Source organism: Periplaneta americana, chromosome 6, assembly GCF_040183065.1.
Source record: "Periplaneta americana isolate PAMFEO1 chromosome 6, P.americana_PAMFEO1_priV1, whole genome shotgun sequence".
Lineage (NCBI taxonomy): Eukaryota > Metazoa > Arthropoda > Insecta > Blattodea > Blattidae > Periplaneta > Periplaneta americana.
In genome coordinates, this window is record NC_091122.1 from 161,531,306 (window position 1) to 161,558,264 (window position 26,959).

The following is a 26,959-nucleotide window of genomic DNA, read 5'->3' on the forward strand; positions in this document are numbered from 1 at the left end:
CACGTGACAGTATAACTTAAGTCATTTTCCTATACTGGGTGTTCAGTTCAAAGTGTGTCACGGCTCGCTGTATGCCGTCATGTGGCTAGTCGATGAGCCTAGAGAATTCAGTCTTCCTACACTTCCGCAGAGGTGTATAACCTATGAGGTAGAGAAGTTGCCTAGCAAGTACGGCGTTCATTCTGAAGAGTACGTACCGATACGTACGGTAACGCCGGTAGTGGCAGGAATGTGAACTGTTTGGAAATACGTACTGTCGGGATATGGGGAGAGGGTTAAGACGATTACTTACGTATTTGTTGACATTAACTTCGACGGTCAACATGGACACGGAGCATTTCATTTGTGTTGTGGAATGTTACCGTACGCAACCGATGATAACAAATACCCTGCGTACGACTTGCCGGCGCAAAACACATTTCGAAAGAGGTTATGGTAGCACACAGACCGTACAGACCGCCATCTGTTGCTACGACGTTCAAGTTATACCGTACACGTTCTCAAGTTCAGATTGAAGAACGCCTTAAATAATAGACAACTTCTCTAACATATAAGCTGAAACTCGCTTCAAATCGGTGACCCAACAACAGTGACGTCATGACACACTTTGAAATGAACACCCAGTATAGTTTGAATAAATAGTTTTATTAAGATGAAATGTAATCGGAAATATAACTTTTCCTTAAAAAATCATTACAACTATAGTTTTTAAGTTAAAGGCATGAAATGTTGAATGTCTAAAGACAAAGAACGTATTTAATGGAAAAAAGGAAAAAAAATATAATTGAATGCCTGAAAGTAAGACATGTACATAAATATGTTATAAAACATTTAACAGTAATGCCCTTTTTGTATAAAAGTCATAATATGAATTCTAACTATGCAATTTATTTGAAATTTTGTACTGTATGAAGCTAACACTGCTATAAGATTACTGAACTATAATCAATAACATAACGGATGACGTGAATATGTTAGGAGAAAATCCACAAACGATTAGGGAAAATACGGAAATTTTACTTGAAGCTAGTAAAGCGATAGGTTTGGAAGAAAATCCAGAAGAGACGAAGTATATGATTATGTCTCGTGACCAGAATATTGTACAAAATGAAAACATAAAAATTGGAGATTTATCCTTCGAAGAGGTGGAAAAATTCAAATATATCTTGGAGCAACAGTAACAAATATAAATGATACTCGGGAGGAAATTAAACGCAGAATAAATATGGGAAATGCGAGTTATTATTCGGTAGAGAAGTTTTTGTCATCTAGTCTGCTGTCAAAAAATGTTAAAGTTAGAATTTATAAAACAGTTATATTACCGGTTGTTCTTTATGGTTGTGAAACTTGGAGTCTCACTTTGAGAGAGTAACAGAGATTAAGAGTGTTTGAGAACAAGGTTCTTAGGAAAATATTTGGGGCTAAGAGAGATTAAGTTACAGGAGAATGGAGAAAGTTACACAACGCAGAACTTCACACATTGTATTCTTCATCTTACACAATTAGGAACATTAAATCCAGACATTTGAAATGGACAGGACATGTAGCACGTATGGGCGAATCCAGAAATGCATATAGAGTGTTAGTTGGGAGGTCGGAGGGAAAAAGACCTTTGGGGTGGCCGAGACGTAGATGGGAGGATAATATTAAAATGGATTTGAGGGAGGTGGGATATGATGATAGGGACTGGATTAACCTTTCACGTAATAGGGACCGATGGCGGGCTTATGTGAGGGCGGCAATGAACCTCCGGGTTCCTTAAAAGCCATTTGTAAGTAAGTAAGTAAGTAATCAATAGCATATGCATATTAGTTTCTATTCGTAAAATTTTGAACTTGCTGTTGAAAAATTGGTAAATTTTTTCTTAATATAATAACCTATAAATAAAATTGTAAGTAATGAATTAATATGCATTGCAGTTGGAAATGTTCAGCAGTATGTAATGAATATCTTCTAAAAAATCATAGCACTGGAATTTGTATTTTCTTTGTAAAAAAAAATTGTATATTCGAAAGAAACGCACTGAAACGTGAAAAAAGGGACGTGGTGACAGGTGCAGAGTTTAACATCTAAACGTTTTAATATGCTTCCCGGCCTTATACAAATATAAAGTTTATACACCATGTAGATTACGAAAAACACATACCCAAAGAATCGATTTTTGACACCAAATTTATTTTGTTTTAATATCGTTTTAATTGCGTAATTGTTATCTATCCAAGCCAAGAACAATACTATTGTATCACTACGCTGTGATAAACAGAAAATATCAGGTACACGTTTATGTATAGGTTACATTAGATTTATTTTGACCTAGCATAATGATTAATTACATTGAACTGATTTGAATTGACATAATGTGGGTAAAAACGTTAGCTATAATGAAATATTTATGGGACTATATTTTATAGCGTATCTTGACTTTGGCTTTCAACTAACCCCAGATCAGTCAGTGACGTCATATTTTTTGGTCTAGTACGCACGGTTTTTTACTTGGATATACATTGGTTATGTTTATGCCACAGTATATAGGAACTTGAAACGAAATGTGTCACAAATATGACATGAAATTACTTAATATACTACTATATTAGGAATGTCCTTTAACATTTCACAAGTTATAGGCCTATTAGAACTTACAGTTCATTTCCTTGAACTATTATTCAAAAGATAAGCGTAACTTGAATAGTTTAATATGCACCCATTTGAGTAGATTAACTTTCTTTTTCTGTATTAAACACGAAATGCATCCTCTGTAATTCCAAAATTAAGACATTTAACTTCGTTTATAAATGTCAATAGATGTTGCTGTTTATTGTTGCTTAATCAACTATCCGAGGACAGGTTCGAACCTCATAAGTGACACCAATAAGGCATCACTCATGAGGAAACTAAGTCAGGAGATAATAGGGTACTTTGGCTAATTACTATACCTTCCATTGCATACATCGCTGACTAGCAATATATTACACGAATATCTAATTATTTATTTTACAAATTTATATTAAGTAAGTGTACCAACGTATATTGTAACTTCATTAATAACTCATATATTATATTATTTATATATAGGATGAACCGTAAATAATATCATTAATTTCAGAGGACTATTCTTGAGATATTTCAATAAAAAAATTGATACAATTTTATTCAAATTGTTTTATATGAAATATTTCACAGCGTATTTTGGGAAAACCACTGATTTAATTCCCAATATGCTCAGTCAATTTAAGAGAACAATGTATTATAATAATACATTATTGAAAATTTTTTCCTTTAAATGTGCAGAAAGTAGATTTTCAGGTTCGAGATGAGCTCATCTTTGTACTAAGATTATGGCAAGTAAATGAACTCTCTCCCTCAATACAGCTCTCCTAATTGAATTTCTCATCTATTACTCGTATATTTGAACTTTGTCGGAATTCCTTTTCTGTAATAGTATTCACAACTTCATCAGCTTGTAGACCGTCACTTGTCAGACTAAGCAAACACTACTATTTTGATGTATGAGTCAGCATCTGAAGTCTGTTAGCTTTATTATTTAGTACATTATACCGGTAAACTTCACGCTACATGCCGGTAATTTCGTTGGAGTACTGAACCATATAAACATATGACATCCTTGTACAAATACGTCACAAAACCGGTTAAATATTGAAAGCGACAGTGGAAGAAACAGAAGAAGCAGTTCATTTGAGGAGGCATTTTTAATCAGGGGGAAGAAATAGGAACGCCAGTACCTTAAGCAAAGCAACAGAAGATACGTGAGGCTACGATCTAGTGTGAGTTCGAGTCCCGGCTGGATTGATTATGTAATTAACTTTTTATAAACGATACTCGGGAGGAAATTAAACGCGGAATAAATATCCCATAAGTAAGTAACCAATATACTTACTTACTTACTTACTTACTTACTTACTTACTTACTTACTTACTTACTTACTGGCATTTAAGGAACCCGGAGGTTCATTGCCGCCCTCACATAAGCCCGCCATTGGTCCCTATCCTGAGCAATAACCAATATACAGTTCGTAATAATGAACTTACTCGAAAGTTCGTCTATTCCATAATTCTTAATATGGACTTTGTTTAAATGTCGTTTAATATTGAAATGACGAGTAGAAATAAATTGGAAAGGACACAGTAAACAAACAATCCTTTCGTATTCTTCAACAACAAAATAATTATATTCCCATTTTCTTTGGAAGTAGAATTTCTTCACGACTTTAGATTTTGCCATGTTTCAGTTTTCTTCGAACTGCAGTACGCGTATTGTGTACCTGCCGCCGCTAGAATGAATGTTGATATAGACGAGCGCAACTAGAACGCCATGACCACTCTGGTAGAAAAGGTGGGTGGGGTAGAATTAGAGTTGAGCTTAAACGATATTTTCAAGTATCTGTGACAACTGTGACTGTGACAATTAAATATCTGTGACTTTTATCGGTGATTTTGTCACACCGATATTTTATATCGATACGTAAGCACAATATGCATGTATTACACCGATATTTTGTCACACCGATAAAAATTAACAGGAAATACTGAAGAGCAGTGCAATGTGAATACGATTTCTCTATACACGACACACATCAGTGGTTTATATGGGAAAATCTAACAAATAAATTATGTACATATACCATTAACAAATAAAATACTAATCTAATTCAACAGTAACTTGTAAAAAGTTAACCTCATATACCAAGAGGTTCTATCAGTTATATCGTAGTTGATTGTAGATATGGAATCAGTTGATAATTTTTTAATATAGTTGGGTATGGAGAAATTGAGGTTATGTGATTACCCTAATCGTTTTAAAAATTGATCTTTTTTATTGCATATAATATAATGGATAAATTATTTTAAGTCGTGCATTAACATTTTAATATTGAGTCAGAATAAAAATTAACGAAACATAAGTATTCGGAAAAACAATGGAAAATAATTTCAAAACAAAACAGTTGTTCAGACAGGATTTTACACAAGATAAAGTATTGGTAACCAATGGTATTATTATTTAAATCGTGTAATCACTGTATCATTTATAATAAGATGGTGAAACTAGCGCTGAAGTAGTTTCGGCGATTTCGGATGTGAAAATCATTGCATGTATAAGGAATTTTTTTTGTGGAGAGACAGTTGCTCGGGTTAAACTAGCGCAGAGGTAGTTTCGGTGATTTCGGAAGTGAAAATAGTTGAATTTGATTTTTTGTGGAGATGCAGTTGATCGTATAACCAAGGCATAACAAAGCCTAAACTAACCAAACCTAGCCTGTCACAGATTCGTATATGCAAGGTGTATATGCGGAGTAAGAAGGGAACTACCTCAACGCTAGTTTAATCGTTGATCGTATATGTCTAGGCATAATAAAAGCTTAAACCAACCAAACCTGACCTGTCACAGATTCGTATATGCAAGGTGTACAAGGGGAATACGAAGGAAACTGCCTCAAGGTTAGTTTAGCCAGTTTTGTCTCGTTCGGTTTTAATTGAGTGGGAAATACTTATACATTAATATAAATTCACAGCAATATAAAAATGTGAAGATCTCGGGGGAATACATAAAATATTTGTAAAACATATATAGCCTACAGACTGAAATATGAAAATAAAATGTCAGATTCATGATTATATTATTATAATGCTGATAATAACTTTGCAACACAACATCACTTTGAAAAAAAATAATATTGAACAAAATATCGCGAAAAGATAATCAAATACCACCGCCCGATTGCTGTTATTGTATCATGCGCATGCGCAAACCCACGACGTAGAGGAGAAAATATCAGTCGCAGACGTTGCAACGGTGACAGAGTACTGAATACGGAGCAGATTTCGATAGCGATATTTTGTCACAGATATTTCGCGTCATCAGTCACAGGTTTATCTGTGACAAAAAAATACCTGTGACAAAATATCGGTTTGTGAAATATCGGCCATCTCTAGGTAGAAGGGAGTAAAAAGGCAGTCGCTCTGAGGAGCTGCAGGTCTGAACTAGGATGAAGTTCACTGAACAAATAAACCAAGAGGATTGCAGGAATTGGCGCCCACGTCTGAATTTTCAGATACGGCACAAGGAGGAGGAGGAGGAGAAGGAGGAGGAGAAGAAGAAGAAGAAGAAAATATTTTGAAATCGTCGTTCTTTCACTGAATTATATAACTTTCAAGCTTATAGATCATTGACTTACGATGTAATATTTTCACTTCTGAGTCACTTGTTTGTTGATTCTATTACAACAGCACGTCAGTAAACTTGTTGCAGTAGTAAATTCGAGGAAGAAGTGAACTATAAAAACAAATGACAAGTACCTCATCAGCAGAAAGTAATCTATATTACTCAGGACATGTAAACGTCATGGAATCCTACACTGATTCCTTCACTGAATATGTAACCTCTAGGATTCAAGGAGTTGGCGCTGAAGCTAAGTGTTCAGGTATAGCACTGGAAGAAAAAGAATGACAGAAGATCATGAAATCACCATTTTTCACATAATTATATAATTTTAGTTTGCAGATAATTGATCTTACGAGTGCAATAGTTTGGCTACTGAGTCACTGTCAGTTTGTTGGTTCTATTCCTTAGCACAACATCGGTAAACTTGTTACAATAACTTAATAAATTTGCGAAAGGACTCAAGCATAAAAACAAATGACAAATACTTCATTAGCAGGAAATAATCTGTATTATTAGGACGTTAGAACTTCATGGAATCTTACAGTGTTTGCTTCACGGTTTTTAGGTACGGGACAGAATAAGAAAAGGTGAAATTGCCGTCCTTTCACAGAATTATTATAGCCTAACTTTTAGCTTGTAGATCATTGAACTTACAAGTGTAACATGTTTATGTTTGAGTCACACTCTTTGGTTGGTTCTGTTACCTAGCACTTACTTACTTACTTACTTACTTACTTACTTACTTACTTACTGGCTTTTAAGGAACTCTCACATAAGCCCGCCATTGGTCCCTATCCTGAGCAATATTAATCCATTCTCTATCATCATATCCCACATCCCTCAAATCCATTTTAATATTATCTTCCCATCTACGTCTCGGCCTCCCTAAATGTCTTTTTCCCTCCGGCCTCCCAACGAACACTCTATATGCATTTCTGGATTCGCCCATATGTACTACATGCCCTGCCCATCTCAAACGTCTGGATTTAATGTTCCTAATTATGTCAGGTGAAGAAAACAATGCGTGCAGTTCTGTGTTGTGTAACTTTCTCCAGTCTCCTGTAACTTCATCCTGCTTAGCCCCAAATATTTTCCTAAGAACCTTATTCTCAAACACTCTTAATCTCTGTTCCTCTCTCAAAGTGAGAGTCCAAGTTTCACAACCATAAAGAACAACCGGTAATATAACTGTTTTATAAATTCTAACTTTCAGATTTTTCGACAGCAGACTGGATGATAAAAGTTTCTCAACCGAATAATAACAGGCATTTCCCATATTTATTATCTGTTTAATTTCCTACCGAGTATCATTTATATTTGTTACTGTTGCTCCAAGATATTTGAACTTCTCCACCTCTTCAAAAGATAAATTTCCAATTTTTATATTTCCATTTCGTACAATATTCTCGTCACGAGACATAATCATATACTTTGTCTTTTCGGGATTTACTTCCAAACCTATCTCTTTACTTGCTTCCAGTAAAATTCCCGTGTTGTCCCTAATCGGTTGTGGATTTCCTCCTAACAGATTCACGTCATCCGCATAGACAAGCAGCTAATATAACCCGTTCAATTCCTAACACCCTCTGTTATCCTGGACTTTCCTAATGGCATACTCTAGAGCAAAGTTAAAAAGTAAAGATGATAGTGCATCTCCTTGCTTTAGCCCGCAGTGAATTGGAAACGCATTTGACAGAAACTGGCCTATACGAACTCTGCTGTACGTTTCACTGAGACACACTTTAATTAATCGAACTAGTTTCTTGGGAATACCAAATTCAATAAGAATATCATATAATACTTCCCTCTTAACCGAGTCATATGCCTTTTTGAAATCTATGAATAACTGATGCACTGTACCCTTATACTCACACTTTTTCTCCATTATCTATCGAATACAAAATATCTGGCTAATAGTTGATCTATTACGCCTAAAACCACATTGATGATCCCCAATAATTTCATCTACATATGGAGTGATCTTCTCAAAAGAATATTGGACAAAATTTTGTATGACGTCAACACTAGCACTACATATCAGTAAAATTTCCGCCGAGTTAGCTTTGTGGTAGCGTGTCTGCCTCCAGACTAGCCGGCCCGGGTTCGATTCCCGGCGGGGTCAGAAATTTTAATCCAAAATCCTACCTCGGGACTAGGAGAGATGGCGGTGCACAACTTCTAATCACTAGATTGTGCACCAATATGCCTGGGTTAAATGCCAAATCTCTCCGAAGTGTACATGAAGGGAAGGCACATGTCACATGTGATAGTGATTCGTCCGTCGGATGGAGACGTTAAGCCTGACGGCCCCCTTGGTGCTATTCGACAGGAGTAAGCTACGTGCCGGCACCGGGTTTTCCCTTCTCCCTTCCGCATCATCCTCACCCATTCCCTACACTACAGTGCACATCTGTGGAGTAACGGTCAGCGCGTCTGGCCGCGAAACCAGGTTCGAATCCCGGTACGGCAAGTTACCCGATTGAGGTTTTTCCCTCAACCCAATACGAGCAAATGCTGGGTAACTTTCGGTGCTGGACCCCGGACTCATTTCACCGGCATTATCACCTTCGTTTCATTCAGACGCTAAATAACCTACATGTTGATACAGCGTCATAAAATAACCCAATGCAATAAAAAAAATTCCCTACACTACACTTTCACGAACACTTACACTAGTGAATGACAGAACTCTTCAGAAATATGCGTCATGTTCATCATGTTCAGCGACTCATTTGGCTGGCATTATCAACAGTAATCTCACTAGAGGTTTGATTTATCTAGAGAAAATCAAAACTCGAGTGGGATTTAATTGACTATTAGACGATTAGAAGAAAGTATATAAAGATTAGAAGAAATAAAATAGGCCTACTCTAATACAATAAGATAGATATTAATTGACTTACTTTATTCTATTTCACTAATCTTACCTTCACCAAAACGTTTGGACGGAGCCGCCATTTTCAGTCGACTATCTATGCGGGAAACCAATGACGACGCAAAGCATGTTTTATAGTACCGCAAAGAATTTGCAGTTTGAAATATTGGCAAACAAAGAAACAAATGCTAAGGTAGTGATAAAATCACAAATGCTGGGAAGCGATAAAATTGTGCGATAAGCAGCCATGATTGGTTGAAAGACGTCCTTTCGTACCGCTTATTGGTAAAAAATAGTATGATGTAGTAAAAGTGTAATAGTCAACAGTAATCTCACTAAAGTTTTTGATTTATCTAGAGAAAATCAAAACTCGAGTGGGGTTTAATTGACTATTACATTTTTACTACGTCATATTACTTTTTACCAATAAATCGGCACGAAAGGACGTCTTTCAACCAATCATGGCTGCTTATCGCACAATTTTTATCGCTTCCCTAGCATTTGTTTGTTTTCATCACTACTATAGCATTTGTTTCTTTGTTTGCCAATATTTCAAATTGACTGCCTCCGTGGTCTGTTGGTCAGCATGCTGGTCCCGGGTTCGATTCCCGGGCTTGGCTTTCGGTGAATTTTTCTTGAAGAAGAGGAATTCCCTGGGCGTCTAGAGTCTGGAAATTTGTATGAATGTGAGTGTGCCGGCTTAATATTAATTAACCAATCATCACAAATATAAAAATACATCAGGACTGTCGCTGGACAGTAACCTGAACACACGTTTTAGCGTAACATTGTTGACAAGTAACTCCATCTGTTAGCACAACCATAAAGCATCTAATAGATGCTATGGAGTTACCAACAACGAAAAAAATATATATATTTCAAACTGCAAATTCTGTACGGTACTATCTTCGAGGATAAAAAGAAGGTAGGCCCTGCTATAAAACATGCTTTGTGATCATCATTTGTTTACAGAATAGACAATTGTAAATGGCGGCTCCGTTCAAACGTTTTGGTGAAGCTAACATTGTATTATAGTATTTTATTTCTTCTAATCTTCATATACTTTCTTCTAGTCGTGTATTAGTCACCTGAATTCCACTCATACGCTAGATAGTAATCGTAGTTGATAAAGCGTCGTAAAAATAAAGGAATTTTAAAAAGTACTCCAATGCTGATCGCCCAACTGAACAAATAACTATGTTGATCCTTGGAGTTGGTACTGACGCCTGAGTTTCCAGGTACGGTACAAAAAAAAAAAAAAAGAAGAAGAAGAAGAATATCGTGCGATCGCTCCTTCTTTTTAACGCAATGAGATAACTTTTAGCTTGTAAATCATTGAACTCGGAAGCGTAAGATTTTGACGTCTGATTCTTGCTTCTGTTTGTTCCATTATCTAGCACAGCGGTGACCAAAGCGGGTGTCGTGATTACATCGTGTAATCACAGATATTCGTACTGGTAAGGGGAGTTTCCTATACATTGCTCTCTGTCTCGCTCACGTACTGAAGGTAAGCAGTGTAGGCACCTTGTCGCTCTACAACCCTCTGTCTCTACGAGCAGGAACAGAAGGTTTTGTGCAGAATGGGAAGAGGAATTTATTCGCTGTTCTGTCGGAGAAAATGTAATATGTTGCTTTTATCTACTGTTCAATTAATAGTAGTATATAGAAGCGACATTACAGGGCATTACGCGGAATACACAGGCATAACAGGTATTATTATTATTATTATTATTATTATTATTATTATTATTATTATTATTATTATTATTATTATTATTATTATTATTTATCAGCAAATGTTACCACAATTCTTATACAAGTGCTTGAATATATAGGTCTACATCTTCCCTTCAAGGATAAAATAATTACTATGCTATATCGCCATTTTAATTTTTTTAAATCTTTTGATGATTATTATCAGTTATTTACTAGTTATTGATTTAATAATAATAATAATAATAATAATAATAATAATAATAAAATAATAATACTAGTAATATTAATAACAGTACTGATAGCATTACCAGTAGCAGCAGTAATAATAATAATAATAATAATAATAATAATAATAAAATAATAATACTAGTAATATTAATAACAGTACTGATAGCATTACCAGTAGCAGCAGTAATAATAATAATAATAATAATAATAATAATAAAATAATACTAGTAATATTAATAACAGTACTGATAGCATTACCAGTAGCAGCAGTAATAATTATAATAATAATAATAATAATAAAATAATAATACTAGTAATATTAATAACAGTACTGATAGCATTACCAGTAGCAGCAGTAATAATAATAATAATAATAATAATAATAATAATAATAATAATAATAATAATAATAATAATAATATACAGTAGAGAAACTGATTGAATATTACGTGCTAGTGTAGTAATAAAACGAGCTATTTAACTCCAAGAAAAATTATGATGCAATATAAACCTAGAGGACATCGTCGACCAGGAAGACCATTAAGAAGACTGCTAGATGGGACCGAAACAGGTCTACAGAGGCCTAATTCGTGAAGGATGATGATGATGATGATGATGATGAACTGAAATCAGCCATAAATCATCGTCATGAAGAGAAAGATGACATAAATAAAATGTAAGCAAGCCGCTATCTAGTGGCGAACGAAATAGCCCGTTCTCTTCAGCCTTCCAACGAAGGAGAGTTTTATAAAAGCGTAATGATGAAGGTGGCTGAAATAATTTGTCCAATGAAAGTTGTTAATTAATTTGGAAAAACTGAGCTTTCTCGACTAAATATCCAGAAGAGAATTCAGGAGATTTCTGATTGTGTTCATGAAGAATATTAAAAGAAAAAAAAAAGTAAGAAAACATATATATTTTACTGGCTCTTGATGACAGTAGTGACATTACTGATACAGCAAAGCTTGCGATTTTTATTAGCGGAACTCAATGTTAGTGCACGAACCACCACTGGTTGTAGTTTTCATGCCAAGTACCTCTCCCCCGTCTCTTTACTTCTTAGACTTCTTCTTCTTCTTTCTCTTTTATGGCCTCGGTCACCAAAAAATATTCATATAGCCAGCTCAAATTTCTTATACTATAGTCTCTGAATTATCATTATATCATCTGTGGAAGTACAATATCTTCTTTGGTTTCATGAAAAATCAATATTCCTCATACTTTAATTTTGCTACGACTTCATAGACTCTCTCTCGCGTGTAATCACTGCCGTTCGAGTTTTGGTCACCGCTGATCTAGCACAACACATCGCTAAACTTGTAGCAATAGCGTAAATCTAAATTCGCGTAAGAACTGAACCATGACAACAAATGACAGAGTACACTGCTGTACAAGAGACCGGTCGGTGCAATAATGAAAACGACAGTAAAAGAGGAGGAGAGCAGGATTGGAGGAGATATTGTTGTGAAGTGGGGAGAGAAGACCGGAGACATTTGGCCTACTTATTACTGGTAGTGGGTACTCTATAGCAACGTACCAAAGTGTTTAAGAACTAAAGAGGGAGGGGATCAGAGGGGAAGTGGGGTGTATTCTCAAGTGATTCGCTTTTCGTTTCAGACTCGATCTGGTATCGGTGGTGGAGGAAGAAGCTCTGGCTGCTCAGCTGACCATCAGCGAGAAGAGCAACCGGTATGCCGGCACCACGTGAATCCAATCCTGGGACAGTGAAGTGGCAGTGAACTTGCGTTCAAGTGACACAGGAATAATCTCAGCATCTTAAAATTCAAGTGTTTTGTGATATAAACTCTCTTAAAGTCGTAAGAGTGACGATCAAATTCGCTGTGAGCAGTATTTTAAATTGAATGTAAACAAAACAAGTGAAAACGAATGTATCTTTATGTTTTAGACTGGAATTATTAAACAAAAAAATCTTTATTTCAAAAATAAAATAGTGGAAAATTAAGATATAACAATTTTCATGGTTATATTGTGATTTTTTTATATTTTTATGTGATCATTTCGAGAAATATTGTTGAATGTTATAAAGAGGTTTCAACGAAAGCCACGGAACAAATTAGATATCTTCTGTACATAAACATTACTCTACAAGGCCAAATTCTAATACGTAACAGCTCTGAAAATACAGGTGATTTCGTCAAATGTAATATTTATAATTCTTTTAGTAAACAGTCCGGAGTTGTTGTTAAGAACGCAGTGTGAAGTGTGGATCAAATGCAATTTCCAGAAACTGTGAGTGCAAAACAGTCCTGAAGGACTGTTCGGTGAAACAGTGTCATCAAACATTTTAAGAACGGTTGTCATACAGTAAATATATAGCATTTGCATCTCTCGGAGAGCGCCAGATCCTTCAGAAGCGTGGAGTGAACTTGAAGACTGTGATAGTTGTGCTCGACTCCGGTTGTGGCATTAGAATCGCTCTCTAATTATTTTGTGAGTTTTTGTGAATATTTTATTAATAGTTATTTAAAAAACACTCAAAATGGGGCTTCACAAACAGTACCTGAAAGTTGGACAGTCGGCAAAAAACAGATTGTTCGGCATCAAACCTATGCGGAAGACTCCAGCAAGTTCTGAAGGATCATCGCCCATTCAGATGCTGATATCGGAACAAGGAAAATTCAATCATGGTGAGTACACTATTTATTTTGTTTGTATTGCATGTTGTTTTAAGATATAAATATTTAAAATTCGTCGTATCCATTCTTAGACTTGTATATAAGATAAGTTTAATTCTTATGCCTGTTATATTTCTCTGTGTGTCCCTTTTTCTTAACAGATATATGTAACCAACCTATAACCGTTAATTTTACTACACGAAAAAGTATTAAAATTTTGCTCAAAAAAAGCAGAAAGATTACTCAACTGAATTGTTGTTTAAACATTTTAAAGTTTTCAACGTTAAACAAATTTATTATTTCATTTTATTAAAATATTTTCACGGATATTTTAATAACTGTGAAAGCCATATACATAAATATAGAACTAAAAATACGAATTCTCTGCGTTTACCTGAACCTAAATGTAAAATCAATGCAGCTTTTTATCATAGCAGGAGTCAAGGTCCCAGATTATTAAACAAATTTTATTCTAATATTATTTTAACTGCGAATCCTCTCCAAATTAATATAAAAAAATTAAAAAAAAATTGTATTGGATTTATAGTTTGTATTTAAACATATTAAACACATTTTAATCTGTAATTTATTCACTCTCAATTTGAATTTTAATTTTGTCTGTATTGGAATTCCCTCCTGAGCACTAGTCTTACTCATTCAGAAGTGAGCTAGTTTATCTTACATTGTATTAACTTGTATTCATTTCAAACTTACTAGCAATAAAATAAATAAATATTTTTTCCGTATTACGAGTAATAATTATGTCTATCATGAATTTTGTAACAATGTCGCATTATTTAACAAAAACAGTTTTAGTTAAAACTCTTAAATACACAAAAATGTATTTAATTTTCTAGTAATTACTGTGGAAAAAATCTTTGTTCTGTACCGTCTATACATGTTCTAAACGTAATTCCAGAATTTTTAGTAGGACGAGTGCTTGAGTTATAACAACCACATTACACATTAAACTTGTAAGCAAATCTACAAAAAGTTCTTACGGATAACCTCACATTTTGAAGAGTATGTTTGAAAAATATAAACTTATAAATTCTCATACCCCGTTTCGTTTCAATTAAATAATACTTACTGTATTTCCACAGGTTCTTGTTTATTTTTTTCAGTGAATATTCTACAGACACTAAAAGTTCCACACTTATCTTAATTATTCGATATGTATGAAAGTCATCGAATTTCTAATTAATTCGTTAAACACGACGCATTTACATAGTTTCCATGGTTACGCACAACAGAACGATACACTACCAATAACAAATGACTAACATTCTGTGTAGGGAAAACTGAATGTCGTTACTTAAGTCGCTTGTATTACTATACTAGCCGTACCCGTGCGCTCCGCTGCACCCGTTAGAAATAAATATAAAGTAATTACATAATTAAAATAGGACATTTGATCCAGGGAACATTCGTGTTTGATATAAGGATAAATCGTTTATTATGTTACTTAATTTAAATTATATTTGCATAATTAAAATGCGATCATTTTGATCCAGAGACCACTCATTTGGTCATAAAAATTATTTTAGGAAATACAGGAAACGAATGTACAGAATAACCTATCAAGTTTTCTGTGCATAAGAAGCTATTTTAATCTTACCTGTCCTCGATTCTCTCAGAAGTTACTGTAATAACATTATAGCATTATGTCCATCTAGAGAAACTACACTTTCCAATGGTGAATTAATAATTAATTATACAAATCGGTTAATTTAGCTTCTGATATTACTTCATACAAACACAGAAACATTATCTGTAGGCTATCTTTCATAGCTTTCGATTGTTGCTGTCCAAGGCCCCTTATAGACGAAGTCATTTGTTTTTTAATTCATTACACGGCCTTAGATGGCAGTTATTTTAATTTTAAAACTCATTTATCTCATTAAATATCAGTCCTATCAAACTTTTTCAGGGAATAAAACTTATCGGAAATTATTTATAAAGAAACTCTTATTATGTAATATTTTTCACAAAAATCAATAATAAGCGAGATATTTCGATTTATTTAATTCAGGCCCCCTTATAACTCCCCTTTTAAATAATGTATTTTGAATGCCATATAGCCTAAAATCTAAGTTACAACGAACGTAATTTATATTCCAATTTTCATCGAAATCGGTTCAGCCATTATCGCGTGAAAAGGTAACAAACATACAGACAGACAGACAGACATACAAACAAAAATTTCAAAAAAGCGATTTTCGGTTTCAGGGTGGTTAATTGTATATGTTAGGACCAATTATTTTTGGAAAATCGAAAATTACCAGAAAAATTTCGGCTACAGATTTATTATTAGTATAGATTATATTAATATACAAAGATTCAAATATAAACAGAGATTGATTATAAAATAAATATAATTTTAATATATGCGTGTAAGAAACTAATGATTGCTCTTCTATTTATGTATTTATTAGTTTATATTTACAATAATTCAGTTTATATCCATGCAATCTGTGTAAACATCCCACTGTTTAGCATAATATTTCAGTTGATATCACTTTGATTCTAGACAAATCAATTTGCAAAACGCTCTTTCTCGATATAAAATTATTCAAATAGATGCCATAATTTATTATTATTATTGTTATTATTATTATTGTTATTATTATTATTATTATTATTATTATTATTATTATTATTAATTTGTAACACGAAATAAATGATTATAGCAATACGTCTAAAACGCACAATAAGAAAGGAAGAATTCTGTCATTTTCCTCACAAATTTTTAAGCTGTGCTCTTGCGTTACATACATCGTATGACGATCGATTTCCTCCTGTTGTGGATGTCTGAAGTTAGTTTACAATCCTTGCAAGGCTTGGGAAGAAAGAGGACAGAGATATCAATCCTTGAATGTGTATGATGATGTCAAACAGCTGCAATCGATGTAGCGTCGTTAAAGAAACGTATAAAGAATGATTAAGTGTGCGGTCATAAAAACTGATCTTTTTTAATCAGTATTGAGTAGGAAATAGATAGACGTCGCCGTAAAGTAAAACCTGTATGATCGGTATTATGCCAAGCTTCACGTGATTCTTTTTAACGATGTTGAATAACTTGCAGAAACTGTTACAAGAAAAAATCTCTCATTACATCTTAATATACAGAAATCTGCAGTTGCAATACACGACTAACATCACATAAATCCGTATTAGAAGTGGGAAAAAAAAAATGTTGTTATAAATGAATGAACTGTATAATACATATCAGTGAGATACAGAACGAAGATGGTGCAAGTCGCAATAACAACATTTTGAGTTGATGGATTTCATATAAAACTTTAATTCAATTTATTCAATCTTCCTCAACTTGGTGAGGTTGCCAAAGACAAAATATGTTTTATTTATTTATTTTATTGGGTTATTTTACGACCCTGTATCAACATCTAGGTTATTTAGCGCCTGAATGAAATGAAGGCGATAATGCCGGTGAAATGAGTCCGGGGTCCAGCACCGAAAGTTACCCAGCATTTTCTCGTATTGGGTTGAGAGAAAACCTCGGGAAAAACCTCAACCAGGTATCTTGCCCTGATCGGATTCGAACCCGGGCCACCTGGTTTCGCGGCCAGACGCGCTGACCGTTACTCCACAGGTGTGGACAAAAAGTATGTTAAACAGTAACATTTAAGATGACATTAAAAATGCCTTACAAGAAATCTGTTTACAATAAACTAAAATTTACAGTAGATAATAGCCTATTTCACATAATGAAAATTTGCAGTAAAATGAAAAATACAGATAAACAATAGAATGAAAAAATTAAAGTGTTGCCGTAAAATCTGCAGAGAACCCTTCAAGACTATCATAGAAATTTCCTTAATTGTTGTTGTTGGGACTCCAAATTTATGACAGAATGAGACGAATTCTTTTGTTATGGTCCCTCTAGCGCCCACCATTAATCCGATGACTTCTACAGGGACATCATTTTATTTTTACTAACATTTTTAATATTAACCTCTCTATACCTTTAGAGAACCGGAAATACAGCTTGCTCCCCCCTCCAAGACTGGAGTTCGATGATACTGGCGTAAAACACAAATCACTCTACTAGGTATAGGATGGAAGAAAAGTAGTTCATCCATTTACGTAAACTAGGAAATATCGCGATTTTGAGTTTGATAATTTTCATTAGGTTTTTCTTTAATCAAAGTACAGTACTGTATTAAGAATAAGTGTTTTTACTCACGAAGTGAGTTATCCATGCGAACGTATTCATTATGCAGTGTATATTATACTGTCTACAGCACATTAGCGTACAATATAGAGAAAGAAGTTAAACTGAAAAATAATCATAATATGAATATTTAAAAACAATTTTGAAAATGGTAGCCGTTCATTTCGATACAGGCTTCAGTTCTTTTGTGCATATTATCGCACTATAGACTATTGCATCTAATTCCAATTGCCAGTTTCGTCCTTCGTACTAGTAACTCATGTTGAAATAATTCTGTACCTACTCTACGTACTGTAAATTCAATCTTCACTTCTGCCCGACCCGAAAATATAAAATTACTCAGACATGCTATCTACTGTCCGTCCAAGTGGTTATGCCGCAGGATTGTAGAAAGGGAGGAAATCACGTGACAGTTAATTACTTAACGAGGCCCTTTTATTTAAGTTAAATTAAACAGCTGTATAATATTACGTAAACGCCCAATTCCTAAGAGAAATTAATGTTTTCAGAAAAGAGCTAAGACAGCCCAGCTTTTACAGAGGGGCGAGCAGAAGCAGGTGGGGGAAATCGGGATGCGACGTAAGCAAACGGACAGTACCTGTGCGAAAATATGATTCAATATTGAAAGCTCTTTCGTCACTGAAAAACGCGAACATATTTCTGGAACGTACTATACTCGGTAACTCAGTACTGCTTACTATCTGCGGTCTTGGCTCTGTGTGGAGTTGGAACTTCATTAGTAGAAGGGGTGGGAGGGAAGTACATTCAAAAACTCAGGTACAATAAAAATTGAAGTAAAAATAAAAAGATGTCCCTGTATATCCCTGAATTTATATGAAGTTTTGTAATAAGGGATAGGTGGGTTCATATATTCTTCTAGATTAACCTCCTCAGGTTGATTCTGATGCGTCTCGAATCTGATGGTCGGATCCAGAATATAACCTTTTGTCTCTCCATGTTTAAATGTTATAATATCAATACGCCGATGACTTCCAGTATCCGCTATTCCATGGACTTCTTCATAAGTAGTGTAGCCATTGGACTTAAGGCATGTTGCGATTACAGACCTGATCTTTTGATGTGTGCTGTTACGAAGAGTTTCGCCAAATGAGCATGAACCCAAGACATGAGCCAAAGAATGTCTAAAAAATAAACCGATAAGACTCTCTGGAATGTTCAATTAAAATATATACACAAAAGCAAAAGGTTTCAATTTTCTAAATCAGTTTTAAAATGTCAAATAAACACGATTTGTGAATAAGTAGTGTGTTGGTGTTGGGGATCATCAGTGCCGTTTTCGACGTAATAGATCGATTATTGATCAGTTTTTTTGTATTCGACAGATAACGGAGAAAAAATGGGAGTATAAGGTTACAGTACATCAGTTATTCATAGACTTCAAAAAGGCATATGACTCGGTTAAGAGGGAAGTATTATATTATATTCTTATTGAATTTGGTATTCCCAAGAAACTAGTTCGATTAATTAAAATGTGTCTCATTGAAACATACAGCAGAGTCCGTATAGGTCAGTTTCTATCTGATGCTTTTCCAATTCACTGCGGGCTAAAGCAGGGAGATGCATTATCACTTTTACTTTTTAACTTCGCTTTAGAATATGCCATTAGGAAAGTTCAGGATAACAGGCAGGGTTTGGAATTGAACGGGTTACATCAGCTTCTTGTCTATGCGGATGACGTGAATATGTTAGGAGAAAATACACAAACGATTAGGGAAAACACGGAAATTTTACTTGAAGCAAGTAAAGCGATCGGTTTTGAAGTAAATCCCGAAAAGACAAAGTATATGATTATGTCTCGTGACCAGAATATTGTAGGAAATGGAAATATAAAATTGGAGATTTATCCTTCGAAGAGGTGGAAAAATTCAAATATATTGGAGAAACAGCAACAAATATAAATGATACTCTGGAGGAAATTAAACGCAGAATAAATATGGGAAATGCGTGTTATTATTCGGTTGAGAAGCTCTTATCATCCAGTCTGCTGTCCAAAAATCTGAAAGTTAGAATTTATAAAACAGTTATATTACCGGTTCTTCTGTATGGTTGTGAAACTTGGACTGTCACTTTGAGAGAGGAATAGAGATTAAGGGTGTTTGAGAATAAGGTGCTTAAGAAAATATTTGGGGCTAAGCGGGATGAAGTTACAGGAGAATGGAGAAAGTTACACAACGCAGAACTGCACGCATTGTATTCTTCACCTGACATAATTAGGAACATTAAGTCCAGACGTTTGAGATGGGCAGGGCATGTAGCACGTATGGGCGAATCCAGAAATGCATATAGAGTGTTAGTTGGGAGACCGGAGGGAAAAAGACCTTCAGGGATGCCGAGACGTAGATGGGACGATAATATTAAAATGGATTTGAGGGAAGTGGGATATGATGATATAGACTGGATTAATCTTGCACAGGATAGGGACCGATGGCGGGCTTATGTGAGGGCGGCAATGAACCTTCAGGTTCCTTAAAAGCCATTTGTAAGTAAGTAAGTTGGTGTTCATTATGCGTACACTATCTGGTTTCGAACTCCTTAACTTCTAACTTTCCGCGGAATCAGAATACAGCTCTCCATACTGACTATTCACTCTAGAGTTAGGTTCAGTTTGTATAATTTTACCTGTTAAAAAAATGGAAATAATTTCATCGAAAAGAAACAATACATCGTGAATGTATTTCCTGCAAATGAAACACACCTCTTCCCTTCTTTGCGCCTTTCAGACATTGTCTAACTTTCATTATTGGGACAGGACCGTAACAAATTTATAGCATGACAACTTACTTGACGATATGACGTGTCAGATGAAGTACAATTGTTTGTATACATCTCGATCTGATTAGCGTAATATGTTACTAGCCAGCGATGTATGCAATAGAGGGAGAGAGGAACTGTCCATTCTACCCCATTATCCCCTGGCATACAAGCATTCTCATGGGGACAGATAAAAAGTAATTTTTTTTCTTTCACCACGTTAATAATGTCGAAACAAGTGATTATACAAATTTTGAGCACTCGAGCGCAATTACAGGGTTCGAAAAAAAATAAGTTTTCCCGGGGCCGTTTACAGAAAGAAAACACAATTTCCTTGCAAAGATTTATTGCAACAGATACAGCAATAAGCTGTTTTGCAACATATTCTCCACTAGAATTGAGACATTTGTCATACCGTGGGATCAACTTTCGTATCCCTGTGTCGTAGAAGTTTGCCTCCTGGGATCGGAACCAGTGTGTAACAGCCGTCTGCACCTCTCTGTCGATCCCATGGTATGACAAATGTATCAGTTTCAGTGGGGAGGGAATATGTTGAAAAATAGCTCAACAGTTGCATCTGTTCCAATAATTTTTTCCAATGAAATTGTGTTTCCTTTCTGTAAACGGCCCCAAGGAAACTTATTTTTACGGCCCTCGTAATTGCGCTCGAGTGGCCAACATTTGTATAAGCACTTGTTTTGACATTAACATGGAAGAAAAAAATAATTTTTTTACCTGTCCTCATGAGAATGTTTGCTTATTAGTTTCCTAATGAGTGATGCCTTATTGGTGTCATTTATGAGTTCCAACTTGTTTTCATTGGCAAATGTCTTTACTTTGTGGATAAAACCACAATGAATTTGTCGATATATTTTTTTAGACACGCTGTATACAGAGTGATTCGCGAAGATTGTGCAGTACTCTAGGATAAAAAAAAGTTCACATAAATATAATATGTCATATATTTTAAATTGAGGTACACCCTCCTGAATGTTAAACATAAACGTAGTTATTATGATGGTTAAACATTTAAGTTATTTGCAACAATGGTACTGGGTGTATTATAAATTCATTAACGAACATTCACGTTATTAGTAGTCAAAAAAAAAAATCTGTATTAACGCTTAAATTGGCAAAACTTCATTTCTCACACTAGTTTATTAAACCTTGTCGGACTGTAAAGAAAACAACTATCGCAATATCCATATTTTATATGTTGTACAATATTGTAGCATTGTGAAATTTAAATTTTCCTACCAATTTGTTTTCTATTGTTCTATTAAAATTATAGCATTACTAGTGGCTTGTGCAGCAAATGCTGCAAACTAAGTTCATTAAACGTTCAAATAAACATTTTTCAAATTTATTTTCAATGAAGAATACCAGACATTCTGAAAGTTATTTGCTTCCATAACAATGAAACATACTCTCTCTCGAGCCAATACTGAAGAGAACCACGCATATAAAATCTACACCACACCGCCATTAAATATATGAAAAGACCCAACCCCACTTGATTAATAACTATAAAAATATTTGATTTTTAATAATATTATCTTACGTAAGTTTTATAGCTGTCAGTAACATATACTATATAGCCGCCACTCAGTAAAATATAGAAATCAAAATCTAATTTGTTATTCTCTACATCTACTTATATAACCCCAAAATCTTTCACTTTCATATCATCAATAGCATTAATATGTATAATTAATGAAAAATAGTCACATCATGGCATTAACTACAATTATATTTAATTTCTAATGCTAATAATGTCATCAAACCACCTCAAGTTTTGTAGTTTTTAATATCCAATACACAGCTGTACCCAGAAAATTACACACCACAGAATCGAACCTATAAAGTATTTTTAGTAAGTTAATTTTTTAATAACCAATTTAATTTGAGCTCTAAATATGTCAGCATTCTTGCAGATCATGGCCTTCGTGTAATATTGTTTGCTGTAGTATGTGATTTGTTTTATTCTGAAATGCAACACGGCCGACTTGATGCTCGCTTCGCTTCTCCTTTACAAAAAAAAAAAAAAAAGGGAATATCAAGTCGGCCGTGAATGCTATTAGCTAGTTCTCAAAACTGGCAACAGATGGATTTTGGAAAGTAGGAAATTTATGTTTAAAAATTGACATTTCACTGAAAACTACTATTTTCCCGAAAAACTTTGAGTTCCAAGCTTCAAAACGAGGGGTCATTTCTTAAAATCCGTCGTCCAGCCGTTTTCCCGTAATTTCCATTACCAGTTCAAATTATATATATATATATATATATATATATATATATATATTGCCTATTAACCCTTTGTATCCTATAGGATACGTTGTGAATTTAAGGGATAAAGCTGGTTTTCAAAGACCTCCACCTTCTGCAGTAATACACGTAGCCGCCCTAGTGTGAACTGCGCGCGCCGTATTCCCTAACTTCCGTTGTTCGGATGCTAGGTAGATACGTTGTATTGGTGTGAGTTATCTCTAACTGTGATCCTCATGTCACCAGATTTTGTGTCGCTGCTATCAGCTGTACTGTAACACATACAGCTCCAGGTGTCTAGAGAGAGAGGGAAGTTCACAAGAATGCGTGTTACGGAAGAAAGAAAAGCTATTTTATCTGAAACTATTCAAAATCGGACGCACATTATACAGTATATATGAACTTTTTTCATCAGAATGATGTCAGAAATCATATCCTAGAGTATTGCATAATCTTCGTGAATCACCCTGTATAACCACTTGTTTACTCAGATATTTTTTTAAACGACGTCCATCAAATTTTCATCCTGGTCAGCATCTCGGTAAGAATTTGGCGCTTGAAAGTCAGTCGGGTACATAACATAAATGTTCATCATGTACTGCACCAGTTGAACACAATTTTTTTCGTGCCTGCTATCATGTAATGAAAAATTGTCGGACGGAGCGAAACTTCTAAAACTCCAAAATTAGCAGACGTAATGAGGTTTTTGAGTTTCCAAAACAAACCGTAACCATTTCATGTATGTTGAAAGTTTTTTTGTATGTTTCTACGTAATTTATCTATAAAGGTCTTGGCTTGGCTTTACAAGGGCTGCACTCGGGATGGTCCGTACACTTTGGCACATTGTGCTCTCTATACATGCAATGACTGTCCAAATCCTACAGATAGCCTTGGTGGATTAGCGAATACGATGTTAACATGTAGGCCATCCTGCCTCAGCCCTGTTAGAGCCAGGACTTCACCCCAGCCTATATTTACTACAGCTAATAGATGAACTGAGGAAGTGGAGTATGCTAGTGAAGCGATAGAGAGAAACAAGAGTACCCCGAGAAAACCCTCATCGATGTTTCCTTGTCCACCACAAATTCCATCACGACCTGGCCGTCATCAATCCCTTCGAAATTATTCAAGTCAACTTTACAGGGAGCTATACCTGAAAGCTTGATTTGCATAATACACGTCACTGTTCGTTAACAGAAAACCACAATTTAAGTCACACAGAGTTAGTGTGCACTCAATGTTGGTTGCTTGACGGTCGTCAGCCCACTTTGAGATCTGTGGTTACAGAGAGAAAAATTAGATCTGTGTCTGGTAGAGTTCCCGGGTAGCTCAGTTGGTAGAGCGTTGGTGCGTTTAACCAAAGGTCCCGGGTTCGATACCCGGCCCCGGAACAATTTTTCCTTCGAAATTATTCAAATCAACTTTACAGGGAGTTATACCTGAAAGCTTGATTTGCGTCCTTACTGGGTGCTTAAGAAGACGTAGGCCGTATTCTACATCAAAATTACACAATGAAATCTTTGTTAGAGAGTTATAAATATATTCATAGGTAATCCTGCAACTCCTGCTCGAAGACATGACGTCTCTCACATAACCGAGAATTACTGGCACATAAGTTTCTCACACACATAAATTACTTTTGGATTTAAATTCGCAAGAAACTAGTATTAGCTGCAAGCTTGTGTAAGTTCAGTATAGAAATAAAAAGAATGCAGTAAATTGCGTGTTGTATAGACATCTTGAATCCTTAATTAGTCTGCCTTGTTGCAACCAGACTTGTCCGGTTGTCCTTCTTCCACGCATTTGTCAATACGAGAAACTCTGATACTTAAATCTTCAGAGTATGCTGCGTTGTTGAACAGCAATTACATTAAATATTAAATCAGGTACTTACCATACGTGTTTTTTTTTTCGTATATTATATATTACATGGCAGTATGAGCCTTCATAACAGCATGGTGCATAAATTACATTGCTAATTTACGTAGGTAACAAAACTTCTCCAACTTTTTGCAAATTAAGTTTCGAAGGAAACGGAAACGAGAACGAGAACGGAAATATTGTTAAAATAAATATATTTAAATGTGAGCATTCACAACAGTTAATTGTGAATGCTCACATTTAAATACATTTATTTTAACAATATTTCCGTTTTCGTTCTCGTTTCCCTTCCAGGTTTATTGTGAACCTGTCTTAATACCATCCATATTCATGTTGTTTATTTTTAACAGTTTATAACACAATTGAAATGAATTGAAGAGGAGAAGTGGGAGGAGAAATTTAAAAGGTACGCAAAACGCGTCCTCGTACAGGGTTCGGGGCTGAGAGAAACTGAATATGTGAGCTCCAAGCCCATTGACCACTTGTCTCACTCCGGGTTACGCTGCTCCACTGACGGAGCTCTAGAAAATTTTGAAGGGAAAAAGCCGAAAATGGACGTAACCTCTTAGGTACCCCATAAGCGAGGGGAGGGAAATGTGATCAAACTGATCATAGGACAGGACGAAGAAGGAATACAACAAAAAACTGCTGAGACATTTATACCCGAACCCACACTTTTTGAAGTCGAAATTGCGATAGAAAAGCTGAAAAAGTACAAGTCTCTAGGTATCGATCAAATTCCAGCAGAGTTAATACAAGACTGTGGAAACGCATTATCTAGTGAAATTTATAAGCTTGTACTTGCTATTTGGGAAAAGAACATTGTACCAGAATAAAGGAAAGAATCCATAATTGTACCTATCTTCAAGAAGGGGGAAAAGATAAACTGTAATAACTTTCGAGGAACATCACTTTAATTGACGTCAAACAAAATTTTGTCCAATCTTATTTTGAAAAGACGAACTCCTTATGTAGACGAAATTATTGGGAATCATCACTGTGATTTCATGATTTAGATCGACTATTGATCGGATTTATTTATGTTCAACAGATATTGGAGAAAAATGTGAGTATAAGGGTACAGTATATAGTTATTTGTATGTTTCAGAAAGGCATATGACTCGGTTAAGAGAGAAGTTTTACATAATATTCTTATTGAATTTGGTGTTCCCAAGAAACTAGTTCGATTAATTAAAATGTGTCTCAGTGAAACATACAGCAGAGTTCCTATAGGTCAGTTTCTGTCAAATGCGTAAAAGTTCCACAAATCATGAATACATTTCCTCCTTTATTTTCTCTTTTCTGCATGCAATATTGCGTCTCTATTTCGCCCTCCTCCGAAGCTGCGTATACCACGGCTTCCAGATGAATTTAGTTTCCGACGCGAGGCGCAAAGCCTAATCTGTGAACTTTCCAGTCCGGTGACCCAGGTTCACATTCCGATCAGCTGTACTGGAATAATTGAGATGGATACAATACGATGTTTAAGGAAGAACGGTGTTGAGAAAGTTTTCCTTGTAATACTTTAGCTACCTTACAGAATTTCACTCTCTTCTATTAATAATAATAATAATAATAATAATAATAATAATAATAATAATACTTACTGGCTTTTAAGGAACCCGGAGGTTCATTGCCGCCCTCACATAAGCCCGCCATCGGTCCCTATCCTGAGCAATATTAATCCATTCCCTCTCATCATATCCCAACTCCCTCAAATCTATTTTAATATTATCTTCCCATCTATGTCTCGGCCTCCCTAAAGATCTTTTTCCCTCCGGCCTCCCAACTAACACTCTATATGCATTTCTGGATTCGCCCATACGTGCTACATGCCCTGCCTATCTCAAACGTCTGGATTTAATGTTCCTAATTATGTCAGGTGAAGAATGCAATGCGTGCAGTTCTGCGTTGTGTAACTTTCTCCATTCTCCTGTAACTTCATGCCTCTTAGCCCCAAATATTTTCCTAAGCACCTTATTCTCAAACACCCTTAATCTATGTTGCTCTCTCAAAGTGAGAGTCCAAGTTTCACAACCATAAAGAACAACCGGTAATATAACTGTTTTATAAATTCTAACTTTCACATTTTTTGACAGCAGACTAGATGATAAAAGCTTCTCAACCGAATAATAACAGGCATTTCCCATATTTAATTTCCTCCGGAGTATCATTTATATTTGTTACTGTTGCTCCAAGATATTTGAACTTCT

General features: G+C 35.0%; 1 protein-coding gene across 2 annotated transcripts in view; it reads left to right on the plus strand.

Annotated features, from left to right (window-relative positions):
* The window catches only part of dsb (debris buster), a 353,068-nt gene that overhangs the window by 81,388 nt on the left and 244,721 nt on the right, over nucleotides 1-26,959 (plus strand). For both annotated transcript variants that reach the window (XM_069829468.1, XM_069829469.1), the window contains exon 2: nucleotides 12,615-13,645. In XM_069829468.1, coding sequence (XP_069685569.1) covers nucleotides 13,498-13,645 — 148 coding nt within the window. In that variant the 5' untranslated portion in view covers nucleotides 12,615-13,497. The remainder of the gene's footprint in view (nucleotides 1-12,614; nucleotides 13,646-26,959) is intronic.